General features: G+C 34.1%; 1 protein-coding gene across 2 annotated transcripts; it reads right to left on the minus strand.

Moving 5' to 3' along the window:
* Positions 1-2,234: 2,234 nt before the first annotated feature.
* LOC122402839 (U8-agatoxin-Ao1a-like) lies at positions 2,235-22,674 on the minus strand. Of its 2 annotated transcripts, none has more exons than XM_043405969.1 (3): positions 22,082-22,674; positions 7,314-7,395; positions 2,235-3,626 (listed from the first exon to the last, which is right to left on the minus strand). In XM_043405969.1, exons 1-3 carry the CDS (start codon positions 22,161-22,163, stop codon positions 3,491-3,493), a joined length of 300 nt encoding a protein of 99 aa, XP_043261904.1. In that variant the 5' UTR covers positions 22,164-22,674; the 3' UTR covers positions 2,235-3,490. The 2 variants fall into 2 exon arrangements, with proteins under 2 accessions (XP_043261904.1, XP_043261903.1); XM_043405968.1 differs by having other exon boundaries at positions 2,235-3,653.

The raw sequence follows: 22,674 nt of genomic DNA on the forward strand, positions 1-22,674 counted from the left end.
CTCAACTATTTTCTGAAGCGTATTTTCAAATAAAATGTTACGTAGCTGTGAACAAAGCACGTCTTCTTTATATTTCGTGTAAAATATAAGTTTGAGGTTTGAACTTTAAGTATCACGCGAAACAAAGCGGTTAAGTAGACTTGTAACAATGAAAAATAGTAAGAAATACACGGAGGACAGTTTTCGACGAAACAAAAGTATTGGCACTGGGTTAGGTCTGGGTTAGGTCTGGGTTAGGTCTGGAATAAGTCTGAATTAAGTATGGGTTAGGTCTGGGTTAGGTCAGGATTAAGTCTGGGTTAGGTCTGGGTTAGGTCTGGATTAAGTCTGGGTTAGGTCTGGTTAGGTCTGGATTAAGTCTGGGTTAGGTCTGGATTAAGTCTGGGTTAGGTCTGGGTTAGGTCTGGGTTAGGTCTGGGTTAGGTCTGGATTAAGTCTGGGTTAGGTCTGGGTTAGGTCTGGATTAAGTCTGGGTTAGGTCTGGGTTAGGTCTGGATTAAGTCTGGGTTAGGTCTGGGTTAGGTCTGGATTAAGTCTGGGTTAGGTCTGGGTTAGGTCTGGATTAAGTCTGGGTTAGGTCTGAGTTAGATCTGAGTTAGGTCTGGGTTAGGTCTGGGTTAGGTCTGAATTAAGTCTGGGTTAGGTTTGGATTAAGTTTGGGTTAGGCCTGGATTAAGTCTGGGTTAGGTCTGGGTTAGGTCTGAGTTAGATCCAGACCTAACCCAGACTTAATCTAGATCTAACGCAGACCTAACCCAGACATAATCCAGACCTAATCCAGACCTAACCCAGACTTAATCCAGACCTAACCCAGACCTAACCCAGACTTAATCCAGACCTAACCCAGACCTAACCCAGACTTAATCCAGACCTAACCCAGACCTAACCCAGACCTCACCTAGATCTAACTCAGACCTAACCCAGATCTAACTCAGACCTAACCCAGACCTAACCCAGACCTAACCCAACCTAATAAACCTGGGTTAGGTCTGGGTCAGGTCTGGATTAAGTCTGAGTTAGGTCTGGGTTAGGTCTGGATTAAGTCTCTGTTAGGTCTTGGTTAGGTCTGGGTTAGGTCTGGGTTATTTTGTTCTTTTATATACATATGTAAAAGAATAAAATAGATGCTTTCTCGGTAGAAATCTTCTGGATACAGGACATAAATAATTTCTGTGTTCTCCATTCCAACGCGATTAAATAGATGAACTTATTAATTTAAAACAAAGAAAAGCCAGGTGTCAGATAGTAAAAAGTGATTCAACGACGTAAGTAGGAGTTATGATACATTTATTAGAAACACGTATGGTGAGTGACTCACAAAAGTATTCGAACGCTACATGTATTATTAAATTATTTAATATTAATATTTTGTTGGACCACCTTTAGCACCTATAATGTCTCCTGGCCGACGTTCCATACTATAAATCAATGATTTTGTAAAACTACACTCAATGGAGAGTTCCATATTTCTATAATTTTATTTTTCAGTGTTTGCTTCGATGTTATTTGAAATTTATTTAATCTTTCTCCGATTTCAGCCCATAAATTTTACGTCTGGACTTTGCGGTGGAATAATTAACATGCGTGGTGTGTTATATACGATCCATTCTTTTACAATTCCAGCAGTATGCCTCGGGATCATTATCTTGTTGGAAGTGGAAATCTGCCAATAATCCTAATTCTAGTTTACTGGCACTTTCTTTAAGATTATTCTTTAAAATATTTAAATACTTGTATTTATCAAGTATTCCGTCAATAAATATTAAATTCCCGGTGCCACTGGCGGCCATACACCCCCATACTATCACCGACCCACCTTCGTGTTTCATTGTTTCATGTAAATGTCCAATTTCCAATTCTGTATTTGGTTTTCTCCACACAGTACGTGTCGAAGAATGATTACAATGTAACGAGAGTGAATCATAGTGCCGCGTGTAAAAGACATGCTCTCGTTTTCGTGTGCCTTCGTTCCGCGAACGTTCGGCGCCATTGTTGACACAGCTGGCCCGACCGTTACGTTAACGGACAACGTGGACGAGATTATCGTCGAATTATCGTTTGTCTTTCTTTTCTGTTAAATATATTCGTTCGTTAAAATACCAACGGGTTTTTGTCAGTCCTTGATCTAAATACAAAATAGAAGGATTTCGTACCAGGGTGGGAAATACAGGCGAGAGTAATCTGTTGCTAGTAAATATATAATATATATTATATTTCCATAATATATCGGTACATGTACATCCACCTTCCTATACGATACGATAACATCCATTATTGTATTTGAAATGTATAATTAGTATGCATAGACGTAGGTAAGTACGTTTAAAATTCAATAGGAGAGATTTTCATCATTTGTGCCTCGCAATTTCAATCGATCTACGTTATCAGGCATGATCCTCTTCGATAGCGACTATAAAAGCAACACACTGTCGTCTGATTGGATAAAGTGGCTAGAAGAAACGCCAATCAGAGGACAGAGTATCCAAAAATTTCTCTCGTCTCTCAAAACTCGTCTCAAGCTTCCAATTTCTGCTAAATCGAAGAAGATCACGGACCAAAAACACCAATCTCCACGCTTTCTTCCTATTTTACACAATTTCACACAGGTTCCAAATTACGTAGAAAATGTCTCTAACAGAAATAGAAATCGGAACTCAATCGTCTAAACAAATTGCATGCTTTTCGAATTCTCGCGCCATTTTTACGAAACGAATAACTTTGTCGCAATTCAAACTTCACTTATCGTAAAATGCTTAAAGTAATTCGCTCATTGTCGTTAGATCGGTTTACTCGAGCCTAGAATTCGTAATTCGTAATTCGTAATTAACAGCAGTCTCGTTTCTTTCCACGAAATAAAAATTATCAAGCGTCGAAGACAGTAAAAACGCGCCATTTTCCTTTCGTCCGCGCCTCGATGGGGTTTCTTTATTCACAGAGTTGCGCAAGGCCTCGAAGTACAGATTAATTCGTAGCAAACTGCAACTGGTAACGATCGTACAGGACTAACGTATGTAAAATAAGAGGGATCAAGATCGATGGAAGTCTCATTGTTCCATAACGTGGATTTGAAGAAAATAAGGGAATAAAAGGTACAGGGAACAGAATAGAGAGATTCACTGGATTTGGATGGGAAACGAAGGCAATAATGGAGAACAAAAAGTCGTCGACTTTTAAATGAATCGTGCAGTAAATTCGTAGAAAAGTGCGCCATCTGTGAGGCTCATTTCGGGTGTTCCCAGCTAACAAATCTCTCGCTGGATGAGCTGAGGATCGCGTAAATAGAAAACTAAGCACGTTTGCTAGCTAACTATGATTCTAGTAAGGACGTTCGAGGTCCCAAAGTGGCGCTAGTGAAGCTAAAACGAGATCTCGACGATCGACGATCCGACGATCGTCCTTGAAGCGGTGAGGCGAAACGTTTGGTAGGAAAAATGAAAGAAAAACGAAATTATAGGAATTGTGCATCGGAGTGAGCGGCCTGGAAGACATTTTAGCCCCATTTCTGGAAGAACCCCACTCGCTGGCAGCGGCAATTGGTGCCCCACAGATTGCATCTGCAGCTGGAGCTGTTGCAACAGTCGTTGGGCCTGTGGTCGCAGTTGCCTCCACGTTTCACGCACGCCCGCCTAAACAGGTAGATCAACGAGGTACGTCTACTCGAGATTAGGGGAATCTAAACAATGCCTTGCAGGAGACATAGAGGCATCAAAAGTTTGGAACAGGATGAGGAGGATGATCTCCAAACGAATGAAACTATTTCTAGCAATTGTAAACGCTTTAAGTACTTATTTAGTCTAAATTTTAACCCTCTATCTTGTTTGGAAGGGTAGTTATTGAGAAAATTCGGATTAACGAGTTTGTGCCTATTTCCCCTATTTAATCGAGTAGAAAAATTATGAAAAAAATCTGGTGCATTGTGGTTATTGAGATACGTGTTTGAGAATTTTTTCCGATTTTTCGATTCCAAATCCTAGGTGTGAAAAATTGAAAACGCAAAAAAACACAGAAAAATACGGATTTCGTATTGAAGCTTTCGAGACCCTCGATTTCTATAATTACTGTAAATGCGTATTGTCATTGGCTATCTCCCTGAATTTTTTCCGATTTTTCGATTCCAAATCCTGGGCGTGAAAAATTAAAAACGCAGAAAAATACCGATTTCGTATTGAAGCTTTCGAGACACTAGATTTCTATAATTACTGTAAATGCGTATTGTCATTGGCTATCTCCCTGAATTTTTTCAGATTTTTCGATTCCAAATCCTGGGCGTGAAAAATTAAAAACGCAGAAAAATACCGATTTCGTATCGAAGCTTTCGAGACCCTAGATTTCTATAATTACTGTAAATGCGTATTGTCATTGGCTATCTCCCTGAATTTTTTCAGATTTTTTGATTCCAAATCCTGGGCGTGAAAAATTAAAAACGCAGAAAAATACCGATTTCGTATTGAAGCTTTCGAGACACTAGATTTCTATAATTACTGTAAATGCGTATTGTCATTGGCTATCTCCCTGAATTTTTTCAGATTTTTTGATTCCAAATCCTGGGCGTGAAAAATTAAAAACGCAGAAAAATACCGATTTCGTATTGAAGCTTTCGAGACACTAGATTTCTATAATTACTGTAAATGCGTATTGTCATTGGCTATCTCCCTGAATTTTTTCAGATTTTTCGATTCCAAATCCTGGGCGTGAAAAATTAAAAACGCAGAAAAATACCGATTTCGTATTGAAGCTTTCGAGACCCTAGATTTCTATAATTACTGTAAATGCGTATTGTCATTGGCTATCTCCCTGAATTTTTTCCGATTTTTCGATTCCAAATCCTGGGCGTGAAAAATTAAAAACGCAGAAAAATACCGATTTCGTATTGAAGCTTTCGAGACACTAGATTTCTATAATTACTGTAAATGCGTATTGTCATTGGCTATCTCCCTGAATTTTTTCAGATTTTTCGATTCCAAATCCTGGGCGTGAAAAATTAAAAACGCAGAGAAATACCGATTTCGTATTGAAGCTTTCGAGACGCTAGATTTATATAATTACTGTAAATGCGTATTGTCATTGGCTATCTCCCTGAATTTTTTCAGATTTTTCGATTCCAAATCCTGGGCGTGAAAAATTAAAAACGCAGAAAAATACCGATTTCGTATTGAAGCTTTCGAGACCCTAGATTTCTATAATTACTGTAAATGCGTATTGTCATTGGCTATCTCCCTGAATTTTTTCCGATTTTTCGATTCCAAATCCTGGGCGTGAAAAATTAAAAACGCAGAAAAATACCGATTTCGTATTGAAGCTTTCGAGACACTAGATTTCTATAATTACTGTAAATGCGTATTGTCATTGGCTATCTTCCTGAATTTTTTCAGATTTTTCGATTCCAAATCCTGGGCGTGAAAAATTAAAAACGCAGAAAAATACCGATTTCGTATCGAAGCTTTCGAGACCCTAGATTTCTATAATTACTGTAAATGCGTATTGTCATTGGCTATCTCCCTGAATTTTTTCAGATTTTTTGATTCCAAATCCTAGGCGTGAAAAATTAAAAACGCAGAAAAATACCGATTTCGTATGGAAGCTTTCGAGACACTAGATTTCTATAATTACTGTAAATGCGTATTGTCATTGGCTATCTCCCTGAATTTTTTCAGATTTTTTGATTCCAAATCCTAGGCGTGAAAAATTAAAAACGCAGAAAAATACCGATTTCGTATCGAAGCTTTCGAGACACTAGATTTCTATAATTACTGTAAATGCGTATTGTCATTGGCTATCTCCCTGAATTTTTTCAGATTTTTCGATTCCAAATCCTGGGCGTGAAAAATTAAAAACGCAGAAAAATACCGATTTCGTATCGAAGCTTTCGAGACCCTAGATTTCTATAATTACTGTAAATGCGTATTGTCATTGGCTATCTCCCTGAATTTTTTCAGATTTTTCGATTCCAAATCCTGGGCGTGAAAAATTAAAAACGCAGAAAAATACCGATTTCGTATTGAAGCTTTCGAGACACTAGATTTCTATAATTACTGTAAATGCGTATTGTCATTGGCTATCTCCCTGAATTTTTTCAGATTTTTTGATTCCAAATCCTGGGCGTGAAAAATTAAAAACGCAGAGAAATACCGATTTCGTATTGAAGCTTTCGAGACCCTAGATTTCTATAATTACTGTAAATGCGTATTGTCATTGGTTATGTCCCTGAATTTTTTCCGATTTTTTGGTATGGTGCGCCGTAGTAGCAAAAATCAAAAACCGATTTTTTCGACGTTTTTCGCGTGAAAAAGCATCCTATACTTTGAATTTTTGTATTCTCTTTAATAGATAACTATATTGTATGGTTTTAAACATTTATAATTATATTTCTAATTATACTTCAAAGTATAAGATGCTTTTTCACGCGAAAAACGTCGAAAAAATCGGTTTTTGATTTTTCCTACTACGGCGCACCCTACCAAAAAATCGGAAAAAATTCAGGGAGATAGCCAATGACAATACGCATTTACAGTAATTATAGAAATCTAGTGTCTCGAAAGCTTCAATACGAAATCCGTATTTTTCTGTGTTTTTTTGCGTTTTCAATTTTTCACGCCTAGGATTTGGAATCGAAAAATCGGAAAAAATTCTCAAACACGTATCTCAATAACCACAATGCACCAGATTTTTTTCATAATTTTTCGTACTCGATTAAATAGGGGAAATAGGCAGAAATTCGTTAATCCGAATTTTCGCAATAACTACCCTTCCAAACAAGATAGAGGGTTAAAATTTGGTACAGTACGTTTTTTCTTGATGCTCTATCGATGGATCCATCGTATGTCCCCTTTCTATGATTTGTGAGGATAATTACAGTTTTGGAACACTAAAATGTGCAGAGCAGTCTGTGAAGGTTTTTAATTCTCAAAAGAAACTACAAAATGGACTTAACGTGTAAAAATATAAGAAAAACTTGAAGCAAGATAAAAATTATATTTGGGGATTGCGACAGTACTCTACGAAGCTTCCATTTAATTCATTTTATTAATAAAAATTTGCAGAAAAATCCTCAGTCTAGTACGGAGTGAATCATGGATCGTTATTAATTTAAATTACTCGAGTGTTTGAATAAACTATGGTTCGAGGAGTGTTTTAAAGTGATTACTGCTTTTATTTTTTGTCGCAAGATTGTTAAACCTTCAATGTGCATGGTGAATGTATCAATAAATAAGAAATTCAAGAAATAGAGTTAGTTACAAATCATTAGGGAAGAAGGAAGCACATTTTGTCAGGAAGAAAGGACAACGATGGTTGATATGATGATAAATACTCACTTTTGTTGAGCTGCTCGCATCAGGTTCTCCAACGCGTTGTCTGCATAGTCTGAATCTGCTGCAATCTGCGCTGCATCGTCTTCTGCAACAAAGAAATACGTAACAGAACAAAGTAAATTGGAAATATTTCCTTGTATCATCGATTAACAACATTGACTGCCATATCTAACCCCTAAAATTGTCCAGGGAAACGAAACTTTGTTGTCGGACAACTTGGAAACTAGCGCACCCCCCATCATTTGTTATCGAATTTAGTTTTACAGACTAAAATTCAAGACTTCTATCTAGATTTAGTTTCTTTGATATGTAATCATGAGAATTAATTGTTTTAGCTGCTTAGTGAGAGATCATGTCATCCATATATGGGTATATGTTTTTTCATTCTTCAGTTCAGTGTTTCTTATGAATTTTTCTATTTATTTTTACCAAATGTTCTGTTTTATATTACACTGTGTTATTTTTCTCTATTTACGAAGTGTAGCTTGTTTTTGCTCTTTTTTTAATAGTAAGTAATTAGAAAACTGATAGAGAGGTATAGATAATGCAAATAGTATACAAAGAAATCAACAATACGTGGAGTTTTCCCCAAACGGTCACCCATCCTAGCGCTGACCGCGACCAATGCAGCTTAACGTCGATGATCGGAGGAGAAGCGATGTTTTCAACGTGACACAACCCTTGACAAGTTTCTTTTTTCAATTTATTCTTAATCTTGTGTCTCAATGTACAACAAAATGGACGTATACCAGTTTTAAGAGCAATTCGTAAGAAACAAGAATCAACAGACAAGCGTTGATTGTGTTTTTCTTGTGGAAAGTTTTCGTTCCTGTCTCTTGAAACTGTGTTGTGTATCTGTATTTGAATTTTTATTATTATTTTGTTATTTCGTGTTACAGTTACTTCGTATTTGTACACTAGAATATAGTGATTCACTTATACACGAACATAGAGTTGTGTTTCTTATGAATTTTTCTATTTATTTCTACCAAATGTTCTGTTTTATATTACACTGTGTTATTTTTCTCTATTTACGAAGTGTAGCTTGTTTTTGCTCTTTTTTTAATAGTAAGTAATTAGAAAACTGATAGAGAGGTATAGATAATGCAAATAGTATACAAAGAAATCAACAATACGTGGAGTTTTCCCCAAACGGTCACCCATCCTAGCACTGACCGCGACCAATGCAGCTTAACGTCGATGATCGGAGGAGAAGCGATGTTTTCAACGTGACACAACCCTTGACAAGTTTCTTTTTTCAATTTATTCTTAATCTTGTGTCTCAATGTGTAACAAAATGGACGTATACCAGTTTTAAGTGCAATTGATAATAAAAAAAGCTTCTCATCATTTATAATAAACTATTATTAAATTGTACAAACACGAGTGGGAGTAATTGTATGCAATTCTTGAGATACTTTACGTATTTTCTAGTATAGTTTGTGCTATTAATAATAACTAGACATACAAATTCATATTTTAGTTTCTTTGAACGTTTCTTTTTTTATTGATAAAATTAATGAAATTAGAGCTTTGTAGGGGGTTGTCTTAACCCCTAGATATAATAATTCGTACCTTGTTTTAAGTATTGATTATATTCTTGCATATTAACAGAATTTTGTAGTTTTTTTTCAAATTAAATGCATAAATATCCACAGTTTAGTAATAATCATTCAAATTTGCCCCAAAAAAGTCTGACTTCAACGTACAAATGAAACCACATATTTTTCAGTGTTTGTTGAATTTGAATTTAATCTGATTATTCATCAATTCTGTTCAGATTTTAATTTGAATTTTTTATTCCATTGTTTTGTGAATTATACCATGCCCCACACGAGTGGTGAATTGAATAAAAATTGTTACATTGAGTATTCATGAAATTTAGTGATTTACATCGAGAAAACTTTGCTTGAAAATGTTAAATTGCACAAAGAGCATCGTTTGATGTATTTCCAATAAAACGAAACAAAAACAACAATGCTATTAAAGCAGTCTTATGAAAAGAGTCCAATTCATTGGAACTGTAACTCGAGAAATTGATACCCATTGTCTGCTGATTTCTATGTATTGAAAATGAAAGAAGTGCGAAGCAGTGAATAGTTTATTTGTCGATTAACATTCAGAATTGATGAAGCTTCCGTTGTTAAACTAGGAAAACGAGAAATTTGCCAAGAATGTTTCTCACAGAATGTACAGAGAATAATCGAAATAATAAAATTGAATGTTCGAAACTGTTAAAGTTTAAATTTACAGAAATAATTTAAGTTGAAATTTAATATTGATATATGTAATTTTTAATGATTTTTTAAATACATTTATTTTGCAAATATGGGGCGTATTTTTTATCAAAATTATGTTTGAATCGCCCCTTTGTCTGAGTTTATGAGAAAAGAGAACCATTTTTTAAATATTTTAGTGTATTTTAATTATTATTTATTTACTCGATTATTTTAATTTTATTTAGCTTTCAAAGGAACTCTTAACTTGAAAAATTATAAACTGTTCGAGAAATCCTTGAGAAGAATTTCAAAATCCATTTCCCGCCTTTTTCGTCAAGGTTGGATATCATCAGTTTTCATGATAACCATAAATTACCATAGCGTGAACTTTCGTTTCCTATTAAACGTTGCGAACAAATATTAACACGGGGCTGGAAAAGCCTGAGAAACAGCAATGGCGACGAGAAAATCAATTTTGTGTGGTTTAGATTTAACAGTATGAATATATGTACACTCGAAATCCATAAGTATACATGAAAATCAGAAGATCCGCCATTCCTTAGATAATGAATTAAAAACAGAAATTAATTGGCTCTCGCGAGCAAAATTGAAAACTTTAATTTAATTATTCCAGACCTAACCCTATATTCCAAGAAAATTCTGTCTCGAGAGGCAACGAAGTATTTGCATAAATTCTCTGGCGAAGAAATTTATTTAATTGTAAATAAAAATACTCCGAAACGACACTTCTAATTGCCACCCTTAACCCCTTAACGTTCATGCCCGAGACTGACTGCTTTGAAAAACAATATTTGTTTAATCCAACGGTTTAAGGGATGATAATATTTGCTTTCCTTCAAATTATACGTTAGATACAACATTGTAATTAACGAAAACCGTATTTTTAGAAACAAATCTAATAAAGAAAACTGATCATTGTTGGTTAACCCGAAGAATATGAACGTTAAGGGGTTAAACAACGCGAAACAAAAGCTTCCTCGAAAGATTCCATTACAAACAGAAAGAAACTTTCGACAGAAGCTTGAAATTCTCGGAATTTCGTGGAACGAGCAACGAGAAATGAATTATTTCGTTAACGTAACGGGTATTTCTGGTTATTTCGCGATGTAAATCAATGTTAAAGGACACTTTGACTTAATTCAGACTTATTCCAGACCTAACCCAGACTTAATTTGGTTAGGTCTGGGTTAGGTCTGGATTAGGTCTGGATTAAGTCTGGGTTAGGTCTGGGTTAGGTCTGGATTAAGTCTGGGTTAGGTCTGGGTTAGGTCTGGATTAAGTCTGGGTTAGGTCTGGGTTAGGTCTGGATTAAATCTGGGTTAGGTCTGGGTTAGGTCTGGATTAAGTCTGGGTTAGGTCTGGGTTAGGTCTGGATTAAGTCTGGGTTAGGTCTGGGTTAGGTCTGGATTAAATCTGGGTTAGGTCTGGGTTAGGTCTGGATTAAGTCTGGGTTAGGTCTGGGTTAGGTCTGGATTAAGTCTGGGTTAGGTCTGGGTTAGGTCTGGATTAAGTCTGGGTTAGGTCTGGGTTAGGTCTGGATTTAGTCTGGGTTAGGTCTGGTTTAGGTCTGAATTAAGTCTGGGTTAGGTCTGGGTTAGGTCTGGATTAAGTCTGGGTTAGGTCTGGGTTAGGTCTGAATTAAGTCTGGGTTAGGTCTGGGTTAGGTCTGGAATAAGTCTGAATTAAGTCTAGGTTAGGTATGGTCTTAAAGTCTAGGTTAGGATTTAATTCAGACTTATTCCAGACCTAACCCAGACTTAATTCAGACTTATTCCAGACCTAACCCAGACTTAATTCAGACCTAACCCAGACCTAACCCAGACTTAATTCAAACCTAACCCAGACCTAACCCAGACCTAACCCAGACTTAATTCAGACTTATTCCAGACCTAACCCAGACTTAATTCAGACCTAACCCAGACCTAACCCAGACTTAATTGAAACCTAACCCAGACCTAACCCAGACCTAACCCAGACCTAACACAGACCTAACCCAGACTTAATTCAGACCTAACCCAGACCTAACCCAGACCTAACCCAGACTTAATCCAGACCTAACCCAGACCTAACCCAGACCTAACCCATACTTAATCCAGACCTAACCCAGACCTAACCCAGACTTAATTCAGACCTAACCCAGACCTAACCCAGACTTAATCCAGACCTAACCCAGACCTAACCCAGACCTAATCCAGACCTAACCCAGACCTAACCCAGACTTAATCCAGACCTAACCCAGACTTAATTCAAACCTAACCCAGACCTAACCCAGACCTAGTCCAGACCTAATCCAGACCTAACCCGGACTTAATCCAGACCTAACCCAGACCTAACCCAGACTTAATTCAGACTTATTCCAGATCTAACCCAGACTTAATTCAGACTTATTCCAGACCTAACCCTATATTTCAAGAAAATTCTGCTTCGAGAGACAACGAAGTATTTGCATAAATTCTCTCCACGAAGAAATTGATTTAATTGTAAATAAAAATACTTCGGAAACGATATTTCTAATTGCCACCCTTAAGAAACGCGAAATAAAAGCTTCTTGGAAAGATTCCATTTGCAAACAGAAAGAAACTTTCGACGTAGTTTTGAAATTCTCGGAATTTCGTGGAACGAACAGCGAGAAATGAATTATTTCGTTAACGTAACGGGTATTTCTGGTTATTTCGCGATGTAAATCAGCGTTAAAGGACACTTTGACGCATAAATTTCGCGTACGCGTTAATACGAATGTCGCGATATCTCATTATTTCGTTCACAGTCACGTGTACAACACCAGTGGGTCGAAACCACTTCGTTACCGTAATATTCCAGGAATAACAATCATAATAATTTGATCTTGAAATTGCAAATTCCATTCCCGAACTGCAGGAACAATAATTTAAATTACTGGACCGCGAACTGAATCCATAACGAATATATTCTGAAACTATGTCAATAATAAATATAATATGTACATTCCAAAAAATATTCACAGTTTTTTTTGTTAAAAATACATTACTGATTCGATAAAAAGTGTATTCATAAATCTCGACTTTTGATTACAACTTTGATTATTTCTTCTATTCATTAAACAATTATTATCGATTACTCAATAATCCTAACGAGTTTACATCATTAATCAGAGCACGTTTTACCTAACTCTGTTTTCATCCCCAATTAAACAGCTGTTTCCCTGTTTTGTATGTAATAGTTGAGTAATAATCGCGTGTTTATAATTAGTATAGCGTACATATATAAACTTGACATTAGCAACGCGATTAGTTCACTTTCTCTGTGATCAGTGCATGCAACGAAAAATATTTTCCAACGTGTCTTCGTTGAAATTCATTGCAAGACTTTTAATTGCGATTTTGGACAACTACGAACTTTACAATTCGACAAATTCGCTTAAATGGTTGACTCCAGACGTTGTCAGACATTTCCGCGTTCTAAATGCTCGATACGAGGTTGGAGAAGCTGTTCAAGTTAATTAAACGCACGTTCAATTAAACTATTCCCCAAGGTCGATTACCACTTCGACGATGGTTTCGTTTCTTTGCAATCATAGTGATTGCGTAACACGTTTCATCGAATACCAACGCGCTCGAATCGATTTAACACGTTATGCGAAAAATGAATCATGAAAGAGAGAAATTCCGCGACTGGACGATTAATATTTATGTAATCGAAGGTCACTTGCACGGAACAATGGCAATATCGCGAGACACGTCGATTTTTCTGAGGAAATTCTTTTGGTGTCCCACAACGCAACACAACACTCGGTCGCTGACTGTTGGAAAGTCTATTCAAAGTGCGCATGCGCTCTGTAGAACTTTCTGGCACGTTCCAACCGTTGGGACCCTCGTAGGCTGCGCGCGCATGTGTGTTCGCTCTCTCGGCCTGCGCGCGCAACCGCACGTTAAGTACACGCGATATTACAAATTCTAAAAGAAGAATTGTTAATTCGAGACTTCCCAAAATACTGTTTACGACGTTCTCAAATTTTCGAGGAAAGAATTTTAATAAAATTGTTAAAGAAATAAAATAATTATTCGAAGAAGAATTTCGCGAGACACGTCCATTTTTCGAAGGAAATTCCTCTGATTTCCCACAATGCAACACTTGGTCACTGATCGTCAAAGAAATTAAAGGAAGAATTGTTAATTCGAGACTTCCCAAAATACTGTTTACGACGTTCTCAAATTTTCGAGGAAAGAATTTTAATAAAATTGTTAAAGAAATAAAATAATTATTCGAAGAAGAATTTCGCGAGACACGTCCATTTTTCGAAGGAAATTCCTTTGATTTCCCACAATGCAACACTTGGTCACTGATCGTCAAAGAAATTAAAGGAAGAATTGTTAATTCGAGACTTCCCAAAATACTGTTTACGACGTTCTTAAATTTTCGAGGAAAGAATTTTACAACTTTACCGACTGATAGCGGTTGATTAATCGGCTATCGGTCGGTAAGCGTTGGTCGGTAAAACAGTTGATTAATACGCTATCGGTCGGTAAGCGTTGGCCGGTAAAAAAGTCGATTAATATGCTATCGGTCGGTAATGTGTTAATAAAATGATTAAAGAAATAAAATTATTATTCAAAGAAGAATTTCATGTTGATATTAATTTTAAAATAAATAGTTGTAAACATTATTTAATTGCAGGAGAATTTGTAAAATTCAGTAAACGAAGTTTTCCAAATTTCAAAACAATAATTGATCGAAGAAGAATTTCAAATAATTATCAAACGAAGAAATTCACGTTGATATTAATTTTAAAATAAATAGTTGTAAACATTATTTAATCGTAGGAGAATTTGTAAAATTCAGTAAACGAAGTTTTCCAAATTTCAAAACAATAATTGATCGAAGAAGAATTTCAAATAATTATCAAACGAAGAAATTCACGTTGATATTCATTTTAAAATAAATAGTTGTAAACATTATTTAATTGCAGGAGAATTTGTAAAATTCAGTAAACGAAGTTTTCCAAATTTCAAAACAATAATTGATCGAAGAAGAATTTCAAATAATTATCAAACGAAGAAATTCACGTTGATATTCATTTTAAAATAAATAGTTGTAAACATTATTTAATTGCAGGAGAATTTGTAAAATTCAGTAAACGACGTTTTCCAAATTTCAAAACAATAATTGATCGAAGAAGAATTTCAAATAATTATCAAACGAAGAAATTCACGTTGATATTCATTTTAAAATAAATAGTTGTAAACATTATTTAATCGCAGGAGAATTTGTAAAATTCAGTAAACGAAGTTTTCCAAATTTCAAAACAATAATTGATCGAAGAAGAATTTCAAATAATTATCAAACGAAGAAATTCACGTTGATATTAATTTTAAAATAAATAGTTGTAAACATTATTTAATCGTAGGAGAATTTGTAAAATTCAGTAAACGAAGTTTTCCAAATTTCAAAACAATAATTGATCGAAGAAGAATTTCAAATAATTATCAAACGAAGAAATTCACGTTGATATTAATTTTAAAATAAATAGTTGTAAACATTATTTAATCGTAGGAGAATTTGTAAAATTCAGTAAACGAAGTTTTCCAAATTTCAAAACAATAATTGATCGAAGAAGAATTTCAAATAATTATCAAACGAAGAAATTCACGTTGATATTCATTTTAAAATAAATAGTTGTAAACATTATTTAATTGCAGGAGAATTTGTAAAATTCAGTAAACGAAGTTTTCCAAATTTCAAAACAATAATTGATCGAAGAAGAATTTCAAATAATTATCAAACGAAGAAATTCACGTTGATATTAATTTTAAAATAAATAGTTGTAAACATTATTTAATCGCAGGAGAATTTGTAAAATTCAGTAAACGAAGTTTTCCAAATTTCAAAACAATAATTGATCGAAGAAGAATTTCAAATAAATATCAAACGAAGAAATTCACGTTGATATTCATTTTAAAATAAATAGTTGTAAACATTATTTAATTGTAAGAGAATTTGTAAAATTCAGTAAACGACGTTTTCCAAATTTCAAAACAATAATTGATCGAAGAAGAATTTCAAATAATTATCAAACGAAGAAATTCACGTTGATATTAATTTTAAAATAAATAGTTGTAAACATTATTTAATTGCAGGAGAATTTGTAAAATTCAGTAAACGAAGTTTTCCAAATTTCAAAACAATAATTGATCGAAGAAGAATTTCAAATAATTATCAAACGAAGAAATTCACGTTGATATTAATTTTAAAATAAATAGTTGTAAACATTATTTAATCGTAGGAGAATTTGTAAAATTCAGTAAACGAAGTTTTCCAAATTTCAAAACAATAATTGATCGAAGAAGAATTTCAAATAATTATCAAACGAAGAAATTCACGTTGATATTAATTTTAAAATAAATAGTTGTAAACATTATTTAATTGCAGGAGAATTTGTAAAATTCAGTAAACGAAGTTTTCCAAATTTCAAAACAATAATTGATCGAAGAAGAATTTCAAATAATTATCAAACGAAGAAATTCACGTTGATATTAATTTTAAAATAAATAGTTGTAAACATTATTTAATCGCAGGAGAATTTGTAAAATTCAGTAAACGAAGTTTTCCAAATTTCAAAACAATAATTGATCGAAGAAGAATTTCAAATAATTATCAAACGAAGAAATTCACGTTGATATTAATTTTAAAATAAATAGTTGTAAACATTATTTAATTGCAGGAGAATTTGTAAAATTCAGTAAACGAAGTTTTCCAAATTTCAAAACAATAATTGATCGAAGAAGAATTTCAAATAATTATCAAACGAAGAAATTCACGTTGATATTAATTTAAAAAAAAATAGTTGTAAAATTTTCAAAATACTAACAAGTGAACAAACATCCTATAGTTCGTCTTTCGAGAAACTAATTAATCGTGAATAAGATTCGAGGTAAAATCGTTTTAATTTGTGGTGCTTGGAATTCTCTAATCTTCGGAGATATAATTTCAATTAAAAATTAATCGATTGGGAGCTTGTCTTCTGTTAATAATGCAAGTAAAATTCGTGGTTGGACTGGTTCGAAACACAACTGCAAGTGACAGTCGTCAACGTTTGAGTAAACCACCAAACGCAACAGTTTCGATGAGCATACGTCTGACTGAACATGGGTTCATACTACTAGCCGCAATCCTGCGTGAAATATCTACTATAGCGCTGACAATCTAGACCACGAGGTGTCGAATTATACTCGAGTGAGAACAGACAGATTAAATTAACACTTTACCGACCGGTAGCGGTTGATTAATCGGCTATCGGTCGGTAAGCGTTGGTCGGTAAAGAAGTTGATCAATACGCTATCGGTCGGTAAGTGTTGGCCGGTAAAAAAGTCGATTAATATCGGTCGGTAATGTGTTAACATATTATACGCAGGTTTGAAATTTTAAACAATTGTTACTCTGTGTTTAGGCATACAATACTTGAAGCTTGGTCAATAAAATGCAGAAATAGAAATAGAAATAGAAATTCGTACTAATCTTCTAGAAATGAATACTGAGCTAATTTTTGGTTTGAGAATATTTTAAGAAATACATAGAAATTGAAATGGAAAGTATTAAATGTGAAAAGAAAATGAATTTTTTCAATTTTGAAATTAATGGTCATTGATTAATAAGCGTTTGATTGGATTATTGGAACTCGAGCTAATTGTTGGTTTAAAAATCTGTCAAAAATAACATAGAAATTGAAATGGAAAGTATTGAATGTGAAAAGGAAATGAATCGCTTCTAACTTTTTCAATTTTAAAATTAATGGTCATTGATTAATAAGCGTTTTATTATACCTCGTTTATAAAATTGCGTTGGATTGTTTGGTAACCATAATGTTCTTCGATCAATGCTCGGACTGTTATCGTGACAGAAAGGTCATAAAATATGCGTAGCCTCCGCGAATAGTCGTCAACGAATTAATACGATTAAGGAGCGCCTATCCCACGTAATGGCATAACCTCAAAATAAACCGATTAAACCGTTTACCGGTGGTGATGGGCACGGTATAAAATAAGAATGGAAAATCGAACTCGTTTCTGAAAATAGACGATATTGTTCTCGGTTCTAAAAATAGACGATATTGTTCTTAGTTCCAATTTTACCTCGTACGTGTAACTTGATCACTACTCGCTCTCAATGACGTTGGACGTACGTTCGAAACCCACGCATAATTTGCAATAAACAATTCTCGAATCGTTAAAATCGAGTTTTTGTCATTTTTGGCTAACAAACACTCGATTAAAATGTAATTAATAATATTTGAAATACACAGAGACACGTTGGATATACAGGGTGTTCGGCCACCTCTAGCAAAAATTTTAATGAGCGATAGTGGAGGCCAAGATAAGACGAAAATCAAGAATACCAATTTGTTGATGGAAGCTTCGTTGAAAAGTTATTAACGTTTAAAGTGCCGCGCTTACTGAATTTTTTTCTCGAAAATGCGCAAGATTTCGGGGGTATGTCTATTCACCAAAAATGACTGTAATCGAACCCTACAACCGAAAATAATTTTTTCCACAACGATTTGCAATTTTTTAATTTTCTCGAACAATCTCACACCTTCTCTATTTTTTTTCGCGAAAGTGGGCAGGAATTCGTGGGTGTGTCTAATGACAAAAACTGATTGTAATTGACCCCCGCGACCGAAAATAATTTTTCCACAACCGATTTGCAATTTTTTTTCTCCGTTGAAAAATTTAGGCACCTAATTGGATTTTCAGCAAGGAATTTTTTTCTCGAAAGCGCGTACGATTTCGAAGGTATGTGTAATGATAAAAAAAATGATTGTAATTGATCCCCGCGACCGAAAATAATTTTTTTAGAACGATTTGAAAAATTTTTTTTCGCCGCAAAAATTTCACAACCTACTCGATTTTTTTTCTCGAAAGTAGATAGGATTTCGGAGGTATGTGTGCTCACCAAAAATGATTGTAGTTGACCCCCGCAACCGAAAATAATTTTTCTAGAATTATTTGAAATTTTTCAATTTTGTCGAAAAATTTCACATATTCTCGAATTTTTTTCTGGAAAATGGGTTCGAATTCGGGGGTATGTCTATTCACCAAAAATTATTGTAATTAAACCCCGCAACCGAAAATAATTTTTCTAGATCGATTTGGAAAATTTTAATTTTGTCGAAAAATGTCATACCTTCTCGAATTTTTTTGTCGATTATGCGTAGGATTTCGGGGGTATGTCTATTCACTAAAAATTATTGTAATTGACCCCCGCAACCGAAAATAATTTTTCTAGATCGATTTGGAAAATTTTAATTTTGTCGAAAAATGTCATACATTCTCGAATTTTTTTCTCGATCATGCGTAGGAATTCGGGGGGTATGTCTATTCACCAAAAATTATTGTAATTGACCCCTGTAACTAAAAATATTTTTTTCAGAATGATTTGAAATTTTTTAGTTTTGTCGAAAAATTTCACACTTTCTCGAATTTTTTTTTCGAAAGTTGGTAAGAATTCGAGGGTGTGTCTAATGACCAAAAATGACTATAAGCGACTACTGTAATCGAAAATAATTTTTCTAGAGTGATTTTAACTTTTCAATTTCACCGAAAAATTTAGACTGTCGATTTTTCTTAAAAATTGGTTTTTGATTTTTAGTAATTTTGTTTGACGCCCTACGGAAATTTTGACTAATACTTTTTTATAGGTACCTATGGGCTTAACTTCAGAAAAAAGTTTTATCAATATATATTCACTATTCTAGGAGTTATGGCTGTTAGAAAATTGGACCATTTTTATGAGGGTTTTTCTAATTTTACGAGGTCAAAGAACAACTTTCTCAATATTGTTAGAATTTGTACATATTCTTCACTAAAATACACGTTGTTTGCCGTTTGAAACATTAAAATCGTCCAATCCGTTCAGGAGTTATGATTTTCTAAAGATTCGCCTAAGTGACATTCCTGGCCATAGAATATATTTTCAGTAAGGAATTTTTTTCTCGAATATGGTTAGGATTTCGAGGATATGTATATTGACCAAAAATGATTGTAGTTGGCCCCCGCGACCGAAAATAATTTTTCCAGAACGATTTGAAATTTTTGAATTTAATTGTTAATAACTTTTTAACGAAGCTTCCATCAACAAATTAGTATTCTTGATTTTCGTCTTATTTTCGCCTCTACTATCGCTCATTAAAATTTTTGCTAGAGGTGGCCGAACACCCTGTATAAAAATTGTCTAAAAAGGGACTTTTTTTAATTTCATATGGACAAGATTAACTGAAATGAATTTTTGGTTATCTAATATATGTTACATATTTTAATTTGTGTAATATCTAATCTATTTTATTATTGTATTCTTTTATTTCTTTCCTATTTTTATCAAATCTATTTTAGGTTACATTCAGAGTAATTAAATTCAGATGTCTAAATAAATGTGGAAAATTTAATGAATTTTTTGGTCAACTCAACATAATTATTCAGTTAAACCGCCATATGTCAACACACATTTTTTGTTATCCTAGTAAAATTAATTTTCCCAGACATTTACCAGGAATGAGAGAAGGAAATAAACGAGATTTCATTTTGTAAATCAGTAATAAACTAAGAAACTAAGAAACTAGGAAACTAGGAAACTAGGAAACTAAGAAACTAAGAAACTAGGAAACTAGGAAACTAAGAAACTAGGAAACTAAGAAACTAAGAAACTAGGAAACTAAGAAACAAATAAACTAACAAACTAACAAACTAACAAACTAACAAACTAACAAACTAACAAACTAACAAACTAACAAACTAACAAACTAACAAACTAACAAACTAACAAACTAACAAACTAACAAACTAACAAACTAACAAACTAACAAACTAACAAACTAAGTCTTCTACATCCTCAAAAAAAAAAAGTTGACGTTTCAATGTAACGTGGAGAAATTTAAGCCATTTTGAAATTTTAACATCGATGATTGAAATCAAGCTATTAAAATAATCTTCTTTCGAGTTCATTTTTCACTTAAAACTTAAAACTAGCCGTACAATGGAAAGCGTATTAACTGCTTTTGTAACACTCGTTTGTGTATTATAAAATTGAGAGAAAATTGTTGGAAACCTTTTGGAAACTCACAACATTTCACTTTTGTCAGAAACTTTATCGTCACTGAATAGCAATTTTATTAATGTGAAGTATACAATTTACTAAAAAAAAAAAAAAGAAATAGAAAATAAATTGTCTTCACTGAACTGTTAATAATCATAGTAATGCAATGGATGGCAATTTTATTAATATATAAAGTATACATTTACTAAAAAGAATAGAAAATAAACTGTCTTCATTGAACTGTTAATAATCACACTAATGAAATAAATTGAAATTGAAATTTCTATAAAAAAAAGCTCTTTCATAAACAATAAAAACTGAAACTTTACAGTCGCCTAAGCAAGCATTAATTTATTTATATTTTTCGACCGTTAGATTTGAGTTTTGCATTGAATTTAATTAATTTGCATTGAAAAGTTCCATCTTTAAGCTCTTTTATAGCTATATTTTACACCGCCATTTTTTCATCCTTTTGCTCATAATAAATCGTATTATAAAAACTAATTTTAATTTTCAAAAAACTACAATGTGCATTTAATATGCAAAAATATAACAAAAACTCAAGATAAGAATATTATTGTATTTAGGGGTTGAAAGAACCCTCTATGAAGCTCTCATTTTATTAATTTCATTAATAAATATATAAATTTGCATAAAAATCCAAAAATCTACTTATAATAATTCTATCTCTCTCTATGAGTATGAAGCAACAAATTACAAATGGCAAATGAGTTTATAAATATTCACAATTATATTTACCTAATTCTCTGATATCGAAACAACAGCTCAAAAGTTCAAAAATATAAACAGAAATTTTTTTTTATTTGTAGGTTCTAAGTTAGGTCTGAAGCAACAAAGTACAAATGGCAAATGAGTTTATAAATATTCACAATCATATATATAGCTAAAAAGTTCAAAAATATAAACAGAAATTTTTTTTTATTTGTAGGTTCTAAGTTAGGTCTGAAGCAACAAAGTACAAATGGCAAATGAGTTTATAAATATTCAAAATCATATTCACTTGTTCCTCTGATATCGGATCAATAGCTCAAAATTTCACAATTCATCAAAAATTACTCGAATCCAAATACATAAATCGAAACACATAAACAAATTAATACTACATTCTGGGGTTAAAAACCTCCATCTTCAAACTCCCAAATCGCAACATTCTACACCACCATTGTTTCGTCCTTTGCTCGGTAATAAATCATAATCCAACAAAGAATCATAATCCAACATAATCTCCCCAAAAGAAAAAAAAGAAAATTCGAAACAAATTAATACTACATTCTGGGGTTAAAAAGTTCCATCTTAAAGCTCCCCAATCGCTACATTCTACGCCACCTCATACATCCTCATTTGTAATAAATCCCCCCAATAATTCCCCGCATAATTCCCCCCCAAAGAAAGAAAAAAAAATTTTAAAACAATATTTACCCTAATATAGACACAAAGTATAGTACTCACCATCGTCGAAATAGGGGCTACCGAGGGTCATGTCGGCGAGAAAGGCCAGGAAGCATAGCAACCACACTAAGCAGAACTTCATGGCTCCTCGTCGTTCGATTCCTCTTTCCCTCGTTTCCCTCTCACACGGTTACCAAAATGGAGACCCAAGGACTACCGACGGTTTCCGGGGGGATGTAACGCGTAACGGGTCCTCGTGGATGCTAGCGTGCCCTCTCCTGACCGTGGCCGGGATGCAAGTGAGGTCTCCACAACGTCCCGATGGCTTATATAGACGCGCGAGGGAGGCGTGGCGTTTGCGACTCGCCCCCACAAGGATCTCGGTTGCGTAGGGTGAGACGATTCCGGGGGGATAAGACTTCGGTTCCACGGTCGTACGCGGTGTCTGGACACCGTCACAGTGGTTTCACGGGGCCATCCGGAGACGAGTGGGTGAGGGGGAGGGAGATTCTTTGCTGAAAGTACGCGAGGGGTGGCCGCCACCCTTTGGCACGAGCAACTGGTTGCGAAGCAACTGGTACCCCCCGGCTGTTCCTTTCGCGATTATGTGGCCCGTAATGCGATCCACGTCTCCGCGACGTTCGCGTCGCTGT

This window comes from Colletes gigas, unplaced genomic scaffold (assembly GCF_013123115.1).
Source record: "Colletes gigas isolate AHSC1104 unplaced genomic scaffold, ASM1312311v1 Colletes_gigas_Sc00040, whole genome shotgun sequence".
Classification (NCBI taxonomy): Eukaryota; Metazoa; Arthropoda; class Insecta; order Hymenoptera; family Colletidae; genus Colletes; species Colletes gigas.

Excerpts from the sequence above, each read along its gene's own strand:
- LOC122402839 (XM_043405968.1), bottom strand. The coding sequence starts at position 22,163 with ATGAAGTTCTGCTTAGTGTGGTTGCTATGCTTCCTGGCCTTTCTCGCC. Across the intron at positions 7,396-22,081 it reads TAGCCCCTATTTCGACGATG|AAGACGATGCAGCGCAGATT; the intron begins GTGAGTACTATA and ends TCTTTGTTGCAG. Across the intron at positions 3,654-7,313 it reads ATGCGAGCAGCTCAACAAAA|ACGTACCTCGTTGATCTACC; the intron begins GTGAGTATTTAT and ends AATCTCGAGTAG.